The 18,370-nt window shown below is 37.1% G+C and overlaps 1 protein-coding gene across 2 annotated transcripts in view; it reads left to right on the top strand.

The window, feature by feature from the left end:
• The window catches only part of LOC129415910 (inositol polyphosphate-5-phosphatase A), a 130,129-nt gene that overhangs the window by 24,496 nt on the left and 87,263 nt on the right, over positions 1–18,370 (top strand). For both annotated transcript variants that reach the window (XM_055170102.2, XM_055170101.2), the window contains exon 2: positions 15,181–15,222. In XM_055170102.2, coding sequence (XP_055026077.1) covers positions 15,181–15,222 — 42 coding nt within the window. The remainder of the gene's footprint in view (positions 1–15,180; positions 15,223–18,370) is intronic.

Here is an 18,370-nt window from a genome sequence, read left to right as displayed (position 1 = left end):
CTACAGATGGGAATGATGGGCTGTTTTGACAAGGGTCAGTATTCACTTAGCAACCCCTTTGGCAACACCCTCATTTTTGGTTCCTCTACGGGGTAGGAAACAATGACACTTCACACGCATCCATTCTAAAGATGTAAAGTAAATGTAGATTACAAACACTGTCCTCAGGTCTGTGTGGATCATGTGATGTTGTTTTCAGATATGTCGTCACCCTTAACAGTTCGTCATCCTTAGCGTTTTCCACTCGGCTTCATTTTTACTCTCACCATCTACATTTTCCATTCTGGAGGCCTGAACAGTGTAGTCGTCCCACAGCCCTGGACCGAGCTAAATTTACCCTTCTCTAATGAAGCCAAATCTTCATACTGTTTGTCAGAACGGAGGGTGGGATCGAATAACTCAAGCTTTGCATCCTGACGAAAGATTCACTGAGACGTAGAGTTTGTGTTGAGTTTATTTGAATGAAGTATTTATAAAGTAAACTCATTTGCCATATTTAAAGCGACACCATGTAATTTTTCAACCTTCATAATAAATTTTCAAGACCCTTGTGATAGTACATCGACTTTAAATAGGTTGAATGACATCTCTACCATAGCCTGACGGGGTCTGTATCACTTTTACTCGTACTTTAAAACTTAGGATTTCTGGTAGTAACCAGAGCACAAAAAAAACCCTACAAAATTCGACTGCTTTACTGCATACGTCACTTCCTCCACACAATTTTTTTTTATGTGAATTTTGCTGGAGGTTACTTAAGGACAGTGGTGTAGTGGTGTCTGGAGAAGTGGGTATACTCTTAATGTATGCCCCCAGTAGAAGTGGGTATACCCCATGCCATCAAATAAAGAGGTGGGTATACTCCGTATACCTGCCTATACCCTGCACTACACCACTGCTTAAGGAGTGTAGAGAGCAACATCTTTTATGTGACTCTGTGGCACCGTGTTAGTGTCATGGACCTATGACATGGGCGACCTGGGTTCGATTCCCCTTTAAGGCAATTTTTTATATAAACTCACGATCTTGATTCATACATAAATGCGATCTTCTTTATAAATGACGGCGATTATCTTGCATATAGTTCCCTGTATTCAGATGCTGCATTCATGTGTTCAGGTATTTACCTTTCTTTTACTGTGTCTATGATATTTACATTACAATCCAGGATGCTATAGCAGTCAAACTTGCTTAAACTCACACAGTGTAAAACCAAACCCTATTCATTCACCAATCAGATCCGAGCGTTTCTCTCTTCTCTCTTTCTCATTTGCTGCGTTCCGCTATCACTCGCGTGACGTATTACAAGCGGCAGACCTAAACACATCGGTTTACTTGGATTTGGAGCGACAATTTTCACACAAAAGAGAGGAAAAACGAGCGCCATTGCGCAAAATCCTGGTGGCGAGGGAGAGAGAGACGATGCAATAATATTTGTTTAGAAAAAGGCAAGGAAATAGTTCTGGTCGTTTCTCAATTGGAAGGCTGTAGCCTCCGGAGGTCAAATATGCAGGCTGCATACGTCATCAAACCTGGTTTATTAAGGTAAACTGAGCATTATATTTGCAAGTCATAAGCATACTGCAACAATTTACGTTTAACTAATTATAAAAGTCAACTTTATAATTGTTAATATTCTGAAATAAGACAGTCTTGATGACGTATGCAGCTTAGAAATACGACATCCGGAGGCTGCAACCTTCAGACTGAGAAATGGCTTCTGCCACGAGTTCCTCATCGGAAAGTTGTAACATGACTGCGTTTCTCCCTGATGTCTCAAAATGTTGATCGTTTAGCATTTTAAAGGTTAAGTTTTTAGTTTAGTTTTAAGGTTGGCCAGTTCTTTTCCTTTGCGAAAGTGCTGCGGCGCTTGTGGCCTCTAGGGGCGCTAGGCGTGAAAATTACATGTCTAGCGCCCCTTAGTGGCCAAAAAGTTCCACAGTGTGCCTTTAAAGTTGTTTGAATTTATACAAAAAAGGGTGTGTTTTTCTCCTTTAGGGATTAATTAGGGGTCCATCGCTTAAATGATTGATTAACAGCTCATTCACAGCAATAATAACTAAAACTATATCAAAACCAAGGACACACTGCAAAAAATGACTTTCTTACTTAGTATTTTTGGTCTTGTTTTCAGTAGAAATATCCAAAAACTCTTACATTAAGATGCTTTTTCTTGATGAGCAAATTGACCTGAGTAAATAAGTCTAGTTTTAACACAAATAATATACAATTTAAGTGAAATTGTCCTTAAAACAAGCAAAATTATCTGCCAATGGGGTGAGAAAAAAAATGATGAAATAAGATTTATTTTTTCTTATTACACGGCTCTCTGGAATGCTTGATTCTGATTGGTCAGTTGAGACATTTGCAGGTTCGTTCTTTTCAAATAGTAACCGCTTCAAAGTAATAACGCATAGCCGGTACTACTTGTACGAGTAAAATCGCTCTGCGCCAATAAAGATCAATAAAGATTACTGTTTGGCGCCATCTTGTGACAAACACTCGACAACCACGACAAGACACAGACAGCTTACTGAGACTGAACTTGACAAATTAGAGCATGACAGCTACGAAGCCAACACACAAAAAAAATACAGAATGGGCATTAAAACTTCTCAAAGACTGGCTAAAAGAGAAAAAATGGAGACAGACAAGTATGAAGCAGAGGATCTCGATAAGGTATTACGATCATTTTATGCATCTATGCAAAGTTTCGCGGAAGGATAAAATAGTTAATTTAAAACAATATGCCAATTAAATGTTTCAAATTCATATTCATGTCCAGTTTTTTTTCTTATGTGGCAAGTAGCCGTGTAATAAGCGGGATAATGTAGAGGCAGCCGGTAGTTATTGGGAAATAAGCCCTTCAGTGTGATACAAGACCCTCTGCTTCGCGTCGGGTCCTGATCACACTGTCGGGGCTTATTTCCCGATAACTACCGGCTGCCTCTACATTATCCCTTACTTAAACACTTAATTCATGTAAAAATTTCCCACTCCATTGGCAGATATTTTTGCTTGTTTTTAGCACAAATTCACTTAAATTGTATATTTAAAAACTAGTATTATTTTCTAAGGTCATTTTGCTCATCAAGAAAATACATCTTGATTTAAGAATTTTTAGATATTTCTACTGAAAACAAGACAAAAATACTAAGTAAGAAAGTCATTTTTTGCAGTGCAATATATTATTGCTGAAAACATTGACAGCCTATTAAATCGATTATAACTTAAAGGGTTGTGCATGTAAAGTGTGTGTGAACCTGTGGCATGCGTACTTAAAATAGACATAACGTTATTGTTACTGTATGTTTTTTAATGATACCTATTGATTTAAAGCAGGGAGTAGTTTAAATGGGGCGTGTAAATCTAGGTCTACATGCATAAAATGGAAACAAACCCCTTTTTCCAGAAGTCTGTGCTGTCTCTGATGAAAGCATACAGTATTAAACATCTCATTGATGTGTTCAGGGGGCCTGCAGGTCATCATTGTAAGGAGGTCATCAGATGTTTGTAGAATAAAGATTTGGTTCCTCTGGCTGATATTTGTTCGGAGTTTTGATGAAGATAGATGTATGACATTACTTCACCAGTTCTTTCCTTATGATCAGGATTTTAACATTGATATGAAGTGTCGACATACACACATGATTTAATTAATTAGACAATATTGTCATGATAAATATGGAAAACTGATCACATAAATAAAAAACTGATCTCTTGAATTTTGATGATTTCACTCTTTTTCCAGGCCAAGTTATTCACAGCAAGAAATACATTGTGTTTGTGATAAACATGTTTATCTTCATTAAAAGTCTTGGTGTGGTGTGTAAATGAAGCACGTTTTAGATTTTTGAACTTGGATTGTGGTTGGTGCTTTGACAAGAAAGACGAGAATGAGCCACAACGGTAAAAGTGTGAGGTAGACAGTAGGGCTGTGTATCGCCAACAATTTCCCGATACGATACGTATCCCGATACAAGATTTTGAATTACATTTTTGTTCAGAAGTAAGTAACATTATTACTATTATTGTTTAATGTACATTGAATAAGCAGTCTTGTCTTTTTGCCATTCATTTATTAGCTTTTGGGGTAACTCATAGAAACTCTTAAAATCTCAGAGTTAATACTTCAGTTATGTTTTTTTTTTAAATTTTTAAAAACAAAAGTGTCTTACTCTAGGCATTATATTTGTCTCTCATTTCATTATTCTATATCTATGAATATAAGTGTAAACATTTAGTCAGACTTAATATTATTTAATAGAAATCAGATTATTACTGTGACAGCTATAGTTTGAAGTAGCTCTGTATCTCCTCTCTAGATGTACACTTTTCACATGCAAATCTTTGTCGTGTTTCTTCTCTAATGCGTTAGTACTGTTTTATAAGAGAGCGACTAATAAGTATAGGCTGCGCATTCATACTGAACTCATTGATTTTAAATACGCGCGAGAGAGAGAGCGCGTGAGAGAGTGAGAGGGAGAGAGAGAACGCGCCTCGCAGGCACGTGCGCCAGCGAGACAGACACGTAAAGTGAAAGGTACCCCGCTACCTTTAACTCTACGTACTCCGCGGGACACATGCGTCCTTTCCATATGGATAACGCATCAGCAACGATTGGTCACGTTACTTTAAAAAGTGCATCCGAATCGATACGGAAGATGCTGTATCGATGCGCGCATCGTCAGGCGTCCATGACGATGTATCGTCGTATCGATATTTTGAACACAGCACTAGTAGACAGACTTATCTGTGCAGTAATATTAAGAATTGAGAATGCAATGCAGCGTAATGAATTGCTTTGCGTTGAGAGATCAGATTGAATGGAATTGTTGACATAGTAGTCGTAATCGAATTGTGAGATTTGTGACGATTTAAACCCTTAGCTAATGCAGAGTCTTTCCTTGACACAAACAACATTGAGTGCGTTTGCACAGAATAAGCGGATAACTATCACAAATCTGCTTATTAAAGAAAATCGATTTCATGCGTTTACATGCAAATCAATAAACTGGCTATGCAGACAACTGCGTTTACATGAGACTTGGAGAATTGTCCGATTTCTCACAGGTAGTGACGTCATCGCCTATAGTACTTAATAGTCGTTCAAAAAGCAGACGGGAAATATCTCTTAAGCTTTTGTATCTCTTCTCATGTCTGCAGAACCTGTAAATATAACATCAGCTTTTATTTCCACAGTTTAACTGCGGAGACTTTTATGCGTTACTTTGCGCTACTTTTGTGTGTGACGTTTATCTTTCACACGCAGAGACATGCGCACATGAACATAACCATGAGAAGCCGGTTAAGGTGTTTACATGCCACGCAAAATCGGGGTAATGAACAAAAAACTACCTGTGACGGTCGGTTTTGGCTTACGCCATTTATGGGCTTTCCCCAATAAAAAGAAAGACACCACATGTTATCAGTTTATTAAACATAATCGTGAGGCATGTAAACACACTCAATGTCACAAACCAAAACTCTGGTTTCATCGACTACACGTCAATGCACATTCGGTTTCAGTAACCTGATACAGCATGTGCGTGTGGACGAACGGTTAAACCGCATAGATTTTATTATTATGTTACGATTGAGACTTATTACCAGAACACTACCGTTCACTTTTCTAGTACACTGTGTGTTTGTGTGAGGTTTTCCTGCTGAATTCTGTGTGTGTTGTGTTGCTGTCATGACATGTTTTAAAAGGGTTTGGTCTCCTGTGGATGTGGTCTGATCTGCAGGAGGATGCTGGTTTGTTAAAGGACCTTTAAGAGCTCAGGGTTTTGGTTCATTATTGCTTTAAGGTGATTTAGACCGGAAGAGGAACGGCTGTGTTATTGATTGTGCTCGGATGAGGTTTTAGCACTCCATTCATTTGCCTTTTTATTTATTTATCTGTTCGCCTGTCGATGAAACACGGGAACAAAATGTGGCTTTTGAGCATCAGCAAGAGAAACGACATTTGACTTCAGTCCTTGAGTCTTTTTAAGCATTTACAATGAACGTACATGGAGTCAGATGCTGTTTGACAGCTCGTATTTATGTGAGTTATTTACACAAAGTGTTGAGTTGTGTGTTACAGTAGGACTTGTATTGTAAGTGGATGACCTTCTAGTTATTTGTTTATGTCTTGTGGCTATATGTCTTTGAAGCAGTTTGTATTTGAAGGTGTATTGCCCTGCCCTATAGACTTTTATTGTAAACACACTACTGTAAACAACCGTTTTGTTTGTTTTTACAAATGAGTTGAATTTCTTTGATGAATCAATATTGTCACTAAAGCTGTTGATAGAGCTTAACTTAAATATAACTCCATCTCTCTTTCTTCTTCTTCTTCTTTGTGTGGAACAGGAAAGCTCCAGTTAGAATCCTATCAGGGCTGATTCTGAAAACTTGATGGACTGTGAAATGTGTTTCTTGTTTGTCCGGCTTCACTGCAAACAGGAAGCCGTGTGCCGGAGAGCCGCAGAAGATAAGAGAGAGACAGGAAGATCAAGTTGTATCCGAGGAGTTCAGACGGGAAGAGAGAGAATGTGGAGGATAGGGTTGGGTCAGGATAGGTTTAGCAAGATGTTTGGGGCTGTTCACATAGGAGGCATTTTTCTCTTCAACAACACCATCATTATGGATGAGAGTTCAGACGTCTCTGTGTTTTCTAAACTCCACATGGCAGCTTAAAGTGGCAGTTCTTCATGTATTAATTGCTATTTTTTTGCCAGTACGTTAACTGCTTTGAAACCTCGTTTTGCTAGGATGATTCAAATGATATGCGATGTGTACTGTATGCACGCTCCCGAGGGCCTTGCCTTAATATTTAATATTAACCTCATCAGTGTTGACATGATGTCAGTGAATCACGTTCAGTCACTGTTTGAGCCGAGGATCGCTCACGTCACCGTGCAGTATGTACACAAGTACAAGCAATAATTTGTAGTTCAGTTAACGGCCATTGGTGTCGCTGGTAACAAGTGTTTCTGAATTCTACAATGGTTGAAGATGTTGATCTTCTGCCTGATGACAGACTAGATGAATGGAGGAACATGTCATGTGTCAGTGGCCGCATTGAGGGGTTAATATTAATTTTAACTCAAATAAAAACAAATTCAACACCAGAGACAAATAGTTTTGACCTTCATCGTCTGGGTGTGACGTCTCTTCGCTTTGTAACGTTTTTCTGATTACAGCTCAAATAAAATGTCTGAAAAATGAATAACAACACATAAACAACATGTCTGTGTCTTCATGAGACCAGACAGGTGTGGGAATACAAATTAATAAAGGTGTTTGTTTACAGAAAACTGTGCTACCAAATGCAGACTGATATTTTGTTGTATTTTTCGCTGTTCTGAGTCTTCATCTGAATGATGTTTAATGATTTATTCCACACACTCTTTAGGGCTTTTCACACTGCGTTTAACCGGTTATCTTCATTTTAAACCCCGTTTGTAATTTAGAAGTGGGTTTATCCCTGACATTAACCCAGGGTAATGAAACCATGCTCAGAAGCGGAAATGTAGTGGGGTTAGAATGTTATGACTTAGAAACAGACAGCCAATCAGAGACTGAAGTGCATGTACTACATATCATCTGTGTACTGAAAACACCTACATTGGAGTAAAAGTGACTTCCCAGGAGACTTAAAACAGCCAAGAGAGATTTATGTTGCGATTTGTTCTGTCACTCACGCAGAAGTGTCAGACAAGCGGTTATTTAAAGCGACAGCGCGCTTTTTATCCAATAATGGCTGTTGACACCGCAAATATGCAAATGAAAATGTTTACCCGAAGTTTAGGAATGCACAGTGTGAAACCTGAAACAGATAACTCAGGAATCCGTTAACCTTGGGTTTAGAATAACCTGGAGTTAACTAGTTCAAGTGTGAAAGCCTTTTTTGTGGAAGTGTTTTCATGAGGAATTTAAAGTTTAACATCTTACCAATCTAAATGCATCTCACTTTGATTTTCATTCTCCTGTGTTTTCGAGTCGTGTGGTACTGGTCTTGTCTGGCTTTGTTTTAAACCAGTTTCTTCTGAAGATCAGTTATTTTTGAAGCTGGTCATGTGGGCATCACCCAGAGGTGTAATTTTTATTTATTTTTTTATTTAACCTTTATTTAACCAGGAGAATCCCACTGAGATTAAGAACCTCTTTTGCAAGGGTGACCTGGCCAAGACAGGCAGCAGCATATAAAAAAATACAAACACATAGGTACAAAAACACACACACACACACACACACACACACACACACACACACACACACACACACACACACACACACACACACACACACACACACACACACACACACACACACAAAACTAAAACCAACGCCTCATAAAATCAATTTAGATGCTTGCAGTTTAAAAACATTTACATATTTAGGCATCTGCCTCTAAGTCTTTAATTTTTAATTTAAAAGCATTTAGCGAGATTAAATCAGTTAGTTTCAAGTCTTTTTGCAACGTATTCCATGATGAAGGTGCAGAATACTGAAATGCCTTCTTTCCCATTTCCGTACGAGTCTTTGGCACAGAAAGCATAAAAAGGTCCTGAGAATGCAAAAAGTGTTGCCCATTTCCTTTTTGTATGACATTATCACACACTGTAAAACAGTTCACTTAACTCAAACCATTTAAGTAAACCGGTTGCATTAGGGCATTTAAGTTTTAAAACACATAAATTTAAGTACTATGAACTTGAGTCATGTGCAATTATGCACTTATATTTAAGTAGTGTGACTTAAATATAAGTGCATAACTGCATATGACTCAATTTGTTTAAGTTCAAAGTACTCAATGTGTTTAAAAACTAATGCAACCGGTTTACTTAAATGGTTTGAGTTGAGTTAACTTTTAGGTTTTACAGTGCATAAGTAATTTGGGAGCAAACCAAGAATTGCTTTATATATATAAAAGTGTACCAATGACATAGCCTTCGGGTGTCTAGAGGAGGCAATCCAACCCGAGTGTATAGCTTGCAATGGTGAGTCAGTGCTTTACAATTTGTAATGAACCTCAACGAAGCATGGTAAGCTATATCAATCATATGAATATTCTGTGCAGACGTATGCATATATAAAAGATCACCATAGTCTAAAACAGATAAAAAAGTGGTGGCCACAAGTCGCTTTTTTACATTAAAAGAAAAACACAACTTATTTCGAAAATAAAAACCCAGTTTTAGCCTCAGCTTTTTCACCATGGTCTGCACATGTGGTTTAAAAGTCAGGGAATCATCAATCAAAAGACCCAGGTATTTATAGGAGTTAACAACCTCTATTTCACTTCCCCCCATAGTGACAATTTGAGGGAGGCTTTGAGGCCTAATTCTGGATTTAGAAAACAACATAAGTTTGGTCTTTTCTCCATTTAAAACTAATTTTAGCTGCATAAGGGTATTTTGAAATTCAATGAACGCAATTTGCAAATATTCAATTGCTTGTACAAGAGTTGGGGCACTACAATATATGACAGTATCACCAGCATAAAAATGGAGATTAGCATTTAACACCTTTTGACCCATATTGTTTATGTAAATAGTAAAAAAAGTGGACCTAATACAGAACCCTGTGGTACACCCATAGTCACCCTTATTGGAACATAGACCATCACATCTAATACACTGAGACCTATCACTAAGGTAATTTGAAAACCAAGCAACTGCTTGCTCTGAAAGTCCTGAGTTAATGAGTCTAAATTTCAAAACTTCCTGATCAACAGTATCGAAAGCTTTGGACAGATCAATAAAGAGTAGTGCTGAATGCTGCTTCTGGTCAAGCGCAACCAAAACGTCATTTACCACCTTCATTGCAGCTGTGATTGTGCTATGTTTTTTTCTGAAGCCTGATTGATGTGTTGATAAAATGGCATTTGAATATAAAAACTCCTTTAATTGATCACTCACAAGACCTTCAAGAATTTTAACTAGAACTGATAAATTAGATATTGATAAGATAATTATTTAAAATTGCAGGGTCACCTCCTTTCAATAAAGGTAGAACAAAAGCTGATTTCCATATCTTTGGTATTTCCTTATTTTCCACTGTAAGATTAAAAAGATATGTAAGAGGCACAGCTAGAAAATCTGCTGCCAGTTTCAAGAAATAAGGATCAATAAGGTCAGGTCCTGAGGTTTTTCTACAATCCAAGGATTTTAGGGCTTGATGAACTTCCTAAATTAAAAGGCTGATCAATATATCCTGGTTTATCCAAGGATATATTGAAAAGAGATTCTTCACATCTGTTTTTGAGTTTATATTCGTTTTGATGGTAAATAATTCAGCTCTTGCAGATCAGACATTGGTTGTAATGTTTTCATCCTAAAACTGAAACTGCAGCTTGTGGTTGTTTATGACCGCTGAGGAGAATCACTCATACCACACCGCACTCAGTTTGTGGATCTTTGATCTTGGTTGTGTTTGTATTTGCTCCACATTACATGACCTCATGTCTGACACTGTTATATCGTATGTATCATAACTGTAAGCAGTTGTCCTAAAGTAGATTTAACTATGAACTATGAAGGGAAGTATCAAGAAAGTAGTTTCATCTGATTAAAACTTCTTTCACTTTGTCTGATGTGTGTGCTTTTAATCCACACTGTCACAGATTGTGTTTATGTGTGCACATATAATCTTCAATTGTCGTCTTGTGGCTCCTCAGATGTGTTACGACTGTAATTGTGTGTATGTTGTTGTTTCTGTCAGTGTAGCTTCTGTCAGATGTCAGTGTCTGATTCTCTCTCTTTTGCAGCCCATAACTGAAGCAATCATTCAGTCTCAGTGTAAAAGTGACAAATACAGAGAAGTTTTTTGTTGTGTGAAGCACACAATGTGTAGTGAACTCGCATGCGAGTTTATGATGTCATCATCACTGTTGATGTCTGATGTCATCACCTGGCAGTCTTGACGTAATGGTAATAGAGTCATGCTTGTAACCGGAGAGTTGCTGCTTTGAGTCTCACGGCTGGTAGGTTGTGACTGAGGTGCCCTTGAGCAAGACACATTAACACCAATGCTTCCCGGGTGCTGCAGCTGACCACTGATTCGGATGTGTGTGTGTGTGTTCATGACTTTCAAAAGTTTATGATGTCATCATCATCACCTGTTAGTGTATGCAAGTTTATGATGTTGTCATTAGTTAATGCATGCGAGTTTAAGATGTCATCACCTCAGGGCTGAGCGATATGACAAAAGTATTGTCATCAATCATTTTTTTCATATAGATTGATAACGGTATCAATTAATATTTAATTAAAAAAGATTATCTAGACAAAGACCTGGAGAAAACAAAGTTCAGTAATTACATTGAAAATATAGTTCATTCACAAAAATATAATAACATAATGTAAGCTTTTATATGTGCTGACATGCTTTATCTGCTTTAACACAACAACAAGGCAACAAGTTTTTAATTTGTTGAAATTGTGTAAATGTAAAATCTCTGACAACTATAACATCATTTTGCATCTTTGGGAGGGCAGAAAACAACTGACATTTTTGAAGAGGTATAACCAATACTAAAAACTAAGTAACGTTTAGTAATGCTGGAACATTTAAAATTGTCCTTCCACCTTAAGACCTTTTATTTCGGATTTGTATTTGTTATATTTGAAAATTAGAATTTTTCAACAAGAAAAAAACACTTTCAGTGAGCAGCAGATCATGAGATGTGTCACCTGTTTGAAGTTATTAAATTAGCACTTTATACATTATAGAATCTATGATCAGGGAAGAAGCGGTGACAGTACACAGACACGTGCTGTTCATTTAAAGACAATAGTGTTTTAAAACACGTGATGTGACACAGACACCTGAATTCTCACAGAACTACAACAATGAAAATCTATATTTCCTAAATGCAGGTTAATGTCAACATACAGACATCTGATACACAGAGAAATGACTGTGATGACCATTATAAGACTATACTCAATTATAACACTTTATTAACAATATCCTCAGTTTTACATGATAATATGACTTCAGTTTTTGCTCATGTTTTCTCCTCAGTGCGTCAGGTTCTTCATATTTTGGTCTGGGAAATCAACCCCTTTTTGTGTGTTTTTGCTTATCATTGTCAGTTATTATACACGCTTATTGAGAGAAAGTTTAGTGTGATTCAGTTTGATATTGTTTTATTGTCCAGCCCTACATCACCTGTAATATGAGTTGATTCATGTAAACGCTGTGCTGTTTGGAGCTTTGTGATTCAGAGTTATAGTTTGATCAGAATGAGGAATGAATGAGGTTTGATCAGGGGTTTGCGTGACTGTGTCTCTTTATTTGCTCAAGTCTTGTCTCTGTGTTTGTGCACGGCATACACATTACAGTTGTGTGTGTTTTGTGTGTGTGTACTTTTGCATTGACTTCATGCTTTCCTCAAACACTTAGTTTTTTACTTCAGATAATTACATGATTTATATTTTATACATGTTTATTCAGATAGAGAGAGAATAATGCAGATAGAGTGTGTTGTCCGTTCATGAATAGAGGTCAGAGGTCATGAGCACCTGTTACTAATGTTTACCTCAGAGTTTCTGATGATGTCATTGTTACACATAGTAAATACAAGACGAGCCAATCAGTAATGAGGATTGGTAGAGACCCCAATTTCTCTTTCTTGCTCAGTTTTAATAAGAGGTCTGTCAGTATTTTTAGCAGTTGTTGGTCTCTATAGACTCTGTGGTGGTCTGGTTTTCCTGAAGCACTAACCGTCTTCTCACTATGAGCTTTACATGAGCTGTATTATGATATGTACGAGCACAAATCTTTAGACGTACAGGACTTCATATATTATTATTATCAATTCAACTTTTAAAAAGTTTAATATGTAGGCACGCACACTTTGAGAAATGTAGCATGTGTATGTTGGGAAGTATTTGTATGATGCATCATTTAGTGTGATGTTTGTTTAAAGAAACCCCGTCAGATCTCTGGAGGATGTATGTATGTGATGGATGAGATGGAGTTTGTTTGAGATGAAACTATGTTTGATGTAATACATCTGAAACTGTGTACATTTCCATTAGTCTTGTGATGATACGGTCTTGTATTTGTAAATGGCTTTAGCTTTGACATACGTGGAGATGTATGAGATTGAGACACGTGTTACACGTTAAACCACAGGTGTCAGTGAGTATGTAGATAATATCCTCGTCGGGTAAACTTATTCTAGCTGAATTAACTTGATCTGGTTGTGATCAGATCAGATAGCTGTGTGTTGCTTTGACCTCTTTATTCTTTCTCTAGTCTTCTCAGTTTTATTGTAGGATGATAACCCTGCACCTCTAACAAACTAAACTATAATGACAGGACAGGAAGAGGAAGAGTGAAAGGAAAGAGGAAAAGGAAGTGTGTGTGTGTGTGTGTGTGTGGGGGGGGGGTCACTGAAGGATGCTAATGAAGGTAACGTGTGCTTACGAGTATTTCTCCAATCCTGTCTCAGTCGGTGGTATCCAGGCAACAGTGTGCAGGTGTGTGTGTGTGTGTCCTCATCCTTCTCATTTCAGCTGTGTTCATGAAATTGTTGAGACAGGACACTCCACTATAAACAATAACACAAAGGCAATAATCAGCATTTGCACACACACCATCGTCTTTTCTTCATTTATTTTCACTTCTTCCAAGAACAGAGAGCTGTGGAGCATTTTTTGTCAGCGTAATGTTTGATTTCTGTTCTTTGTTTTCTTGTTGTTTGTTCTAAACTTTATTTGCAATGGTGGATCTGCTACTTTTCTTCATCTATCCTATTTTTTATGTACTGTAAATGTTGCAAATCAGTGCTGCCCTGATAGTCTGGTAGAGTAATCATTTGATTAAAAAATTATTTGTATTGCGTATACGTGTCCAACGCAGCCATCCGCGTGTAGCCGTGGGAAGTATACTTGGAAAGCTGCGCAGACGCGTGCGTGAGCTGGACGCGGACGCAGAAAAAAGAGAGAGAGAGATATTTTGGAGTTTTATCTCCAGATCTGTGTGTTTCTGTTTTTTTCACTGACATGAATTACAAGCAGTACTGTTGTAGCTGTTTTTGGACACTATCATGAAAAGATAACTTGTAGTATCATATAAACATGGTCTTATGTCTGTGTCATATTGGTTATACTGATTCTTCATGTATTGCAGGTGATTCTTTATGTCAGGGGTCTTCAACATTTTTAAATGAGAGAGGCATGGAGCAGGGACCCCCTGATACTAAATGTGTTAAACAGATATATTTAAGTAAGCAGTAAGGTATGAAAGGCCATTCTCATATGGATGCAGTGATTTTGTTTTTCAGCCCCCCCCCCCCCCAAAAAAACTTTATCAACTTCAAACGCGTGTAGCTCTGTGATTTTTTTTTTATCAGATTCAACAATCAAAAATTGTTTTGAACTTTTTTTAATAGAGAATGTCAAAATATAAATAACTAATTTTTGAAAATTTGCTCATTCTGATACTAGATTATTCTTTTGAATAAATGTATACAGTCAGTGTAAAATACAGTTTCGCTTGTCTGTTTAATTCGCCAGATGGAGATTGTTTTGTTTTCTGTTGAAATCTATTTGTGATATTTGTGTCATGTTGTGTGTTTGTAGTGCAGTTCACTTCACTTTCCTTTTAAAGCCTCATTCTCATGACGCTCCTGAAATATGTTTGGCTAAATCTGAGCCCTCTCCAAATCCCGGGAGTGCCTTTAAACTAGGCCAGAGATGTGATGGGGGGGGGGGTTCGCTGATATTTTCATCAGTTCTCCAGCGGAGCTCAGTCTCTAATTAAGCAGAAATTAACTTTTGATAAGCTAAGGGAGATCACTGCTGTGAGGAGGTCAGTCTTATTTTAGCTTTGACTGATGTCGTCCTCTTGTGTTATCACAACACGTGAAGGTCACGGCTTAAATCTGATGATCTGTACCGGGTCAATCTCATAGTGACCCTTGGCTGTTCTGGGTTCAGCCTCATGTCTTGGGATATCAGCTCCAGAATTAAACCAAGTGGCATTTTTTTTCATGATGACAAAGTATATTTGATCAATAACAGAGCCCTCTTTATCTAATTTAAGATCTTATATATATCCAGTAATATATACCTAGTTAACATCTAATACTGTATCTGTACCATGATTCTGCTACAATACTTATTTTGTGTGAGTCATGAACGAAGACTTTAATGAAATTTTCTTTTTCCTTTTCAGCCGGAGAACCTACAGAAGCCGTGGTTACAGGAGTTTTATCAGGTAACAAACTCTCTGATCTTCCTCATGTCTGACAAAAGAAATTGTGTATCTGTATGTTTGTTAAATGCTTTCTAGAATGTGAATCTCTCTCTAATAAACTTATAGCGTCAAGCTAATGATCTTTCAGTTGAGCTACGAGGAGCATTTATTTAAAGCTTATTAAAAGTAGTTTTGGCCTCTCTATCGTCTTCTCTCTTTGAACTATAAAACTGCAGTTATTTGTGGAGTAATTTTCTAGCTATATTTCCTTTTTAACTGGAGACTTGAGTTTGAGCTCTCATTGGTTTGACAACAGATGATTCCCTAAATGTTAGGCTGTAATAAATTGCCATTTTTTCCATGACATTCCCCAAAAGATCGTCATTTAAAACATTACAGAATAAAAGGATAAAGTGATGATATGTGTGTAACATAGAGATGATCTCATGGAAGAGAGATTTACAAAACAAATCTAGCTTTGCATCTTGTAACTTCAGGAAAAGTCCTTTACCTTTAAAAACTGATTTACCTACAGTGCAAAGTATTTACCTGACAAATAAAATTACAGAGAGATTGTGTAGTCTGTACATCTCTCCTATACTGTATGTGGAGTTCTTGTGAGATCTTGGGTATATGTGAGGGTACATGCGAGATCTCGGACACATGGGTTGATGCACTAATGTCTCATTCATCTCAAATCTCTTATAATAATGTTGAGTTTTATTTCTTAATTTTGCTGCTAAATACAGTGCTCAACAGGGTGCATATATATTTTATAATGTCTCAATTGGGCCATTGGTTCAGGTTTTCACTTGCCCTGCCAAAACATTCCCTGGCCCCATCAAAAAAAGATTTCAGTGTCACATATTTAAAATAATAATTCAAAAGTTAAATATAATTGCATACATGTAGATTTTATTCATCAGGGTCAATAGTTTCAGGTATATCAGGATTAACTCTGCACAGAAATGGAGAACTCGTGTCAAAGGAATCTTAATAAAAGAGTGTATTAATTATTTTGCTATGTTGATAAGTCTCTGGATGCGCTAAAAATTCTCTTCATTTATACCTCTCGCCATTAAGTTCAGTTGACCAGATGAAGATATCAGAAACCCTTTTAGACACCATGTGCTGTCGGCTTTTCTCATGAGCTTCGAGGTTTTGTTTACAGTAATTGCTTAGTCCAACGGAAAAGACTTGTCTGCTTTACCTGAAAACTGACGACAAACCGTGCAAAACATCACATTGTTTCTTTTGTCCTGTTTTACCCAAATAAATCTCTCCTTCCAAGATGTTAATTAATTATGTTTTCGTTTTGCCTCATAATTAGAGCGCACCGCCATCTTAAAGTCTTTTTGCTCTACCAGCTGACGCAACACACACAACAGTGTCCACAACAACCAATCAGAAACCTCATGATATTGCTGAGAAGTTAATGGTCATTTGCAACACTTAAAATGTGTCTTGATGGTAACATTACATAAAAATACAGACAAATGGCCACAGGCAGAAAAAATATTTGACTGAGTGAAGGCAAAGCACTGACAATACTGTTTACTGACCCGATCGTCTCTCACACTGTCCATGGGCCACCGCGCAGTCCTTAAATACCTGCAAAACTTTATTATTGACTACAGCATTTCAAACAATGATTTAAAATATGAAGTAAAGGTTACTGTAAGTTTGGTAGCAGCTCTGGTTGTAAGTGGTCACCAGCAGCTGAAAGTCTATAGTGATTGTTTAATTTAAAATGTAAATAAGAGACAGACGTAAAGGTTTCTTGCTTGTTTAGGTGGCAAATTCTTCGAAAGAGTAGTTTTATATTTCCCTGTCTATGTTAATGAACCTGATTTGAATCTTGTGCTTAGCCAAAGTGATCTTTCTATCTTACAGGACTCTACAGGACAGAATGTTTTGTTATTACACATCGTCACTTTATTCTTCTGTCACTCATCTATCATTACTGTTGTTTTTAGTTCTCTAGCAGCTTTATTTCATGATTCAATTCTTTGGTGTAAAACCATCACATCTGACCAGATAATCCACTAATGTGTTTGAAAATGAAGATGATGTCACGGAAGCAATATTTACAAATCAAAACCTGAAGATTTGCATCATGTAACTACGAGTATTTACCTTTAAAAACACTGATTTACCTAAAACGTATTACCACGTTAAAGAGGATCATTTGTGACTGAGAAACTAAATTACACCGTGTGTGTGTCTGTGAGTATATGTGGTTTACGGGGACATGAATAGTGTATAATGACATGTTTACTGTGCTATAACTATAGTTTACAGGGACAGAGGAAGTTAATAAACATACTAAATGTTAGTTTTTCATAGATTAAAGACAGGTTTTTGTGACATTGGGGTTAAGGACTGGAGTAGGTTAGGGGAATAAAATATAACAGTTTGTACAGTAGAAAATACATTGCATCTATGGAAATGTCCCCGTAAAACACATATGCCTGTGTGTGTGTACTTGTGTGTGTACTTGTGTGTGTACATGTGTGTTGAGGGAGATTGGGAAGGCCTGTAAACTCCTGCCAAGAGTTCCTGTAATGACGTCATGGAAAGCTGCTTTGTTCTCTCTCTGTCTCTCTCTCTTTTTCTCTCTCTCACTCGCTCTCTTTCAGCAGCTGTATTAGTTATGTATCCTCTTATTGACACTGATGTTTATAGTAATATATTTTTATTGACTTTCTTCATCTGAACTCTGTTGACTTTATAAAGGTTCAGAATCACCTTTGATTTTTGAATGTAATACAGTCGGGCACAAAACCAAAATAAAACTCTCAGTCTGGACATCCAGTTAACTTCTGTGAATCCAAACATTTGTGCTCTTTAATCCTTCTGCTTATATGACAGAGAGAAAAACTATTAGTTGATTTTGTTTTTTCATGTGACTTTTGTCCTGTTGTATTTCTGGTGATACAGAACAAAGTAACTTTATGAACAGAGAGTTTATTATAGTAAAACATTCAGATATCACTGCTAGACAATGTGTGTATCTGTCCAGTAGGAGGTGCCCTTGACTAAATCACATTTATATAGAAAACACATTAGCTGTGTCCAAAACCGATCTCCCTATCCACTATATACTGCACTCTTTTTCAAAATCATTTTGTAGTGGTGTCCGAAACCTGAGTAAACAACTTCATTCCCT

This window comes from Misgurnus anguillicaudatus, chromosome 11 (genome assembly GCF_027580225.2).
Source record: "Misgurnus anguillicaudatus chromosome 11, ASM2758022v2, whole genome shotgun sequence".
Classification (NCBI taxonomy): Eukaryota; Metazoa; Chordata; class Actinopteri; order Cypriniformes; family Cobitidae; genus Misgurnus; species Misgurnus anguillicaudatus.
Note: the sequence above shows the minus strand (reverse complement) of the source record. Positions and strands in the feature narration are given on the sequence as shown.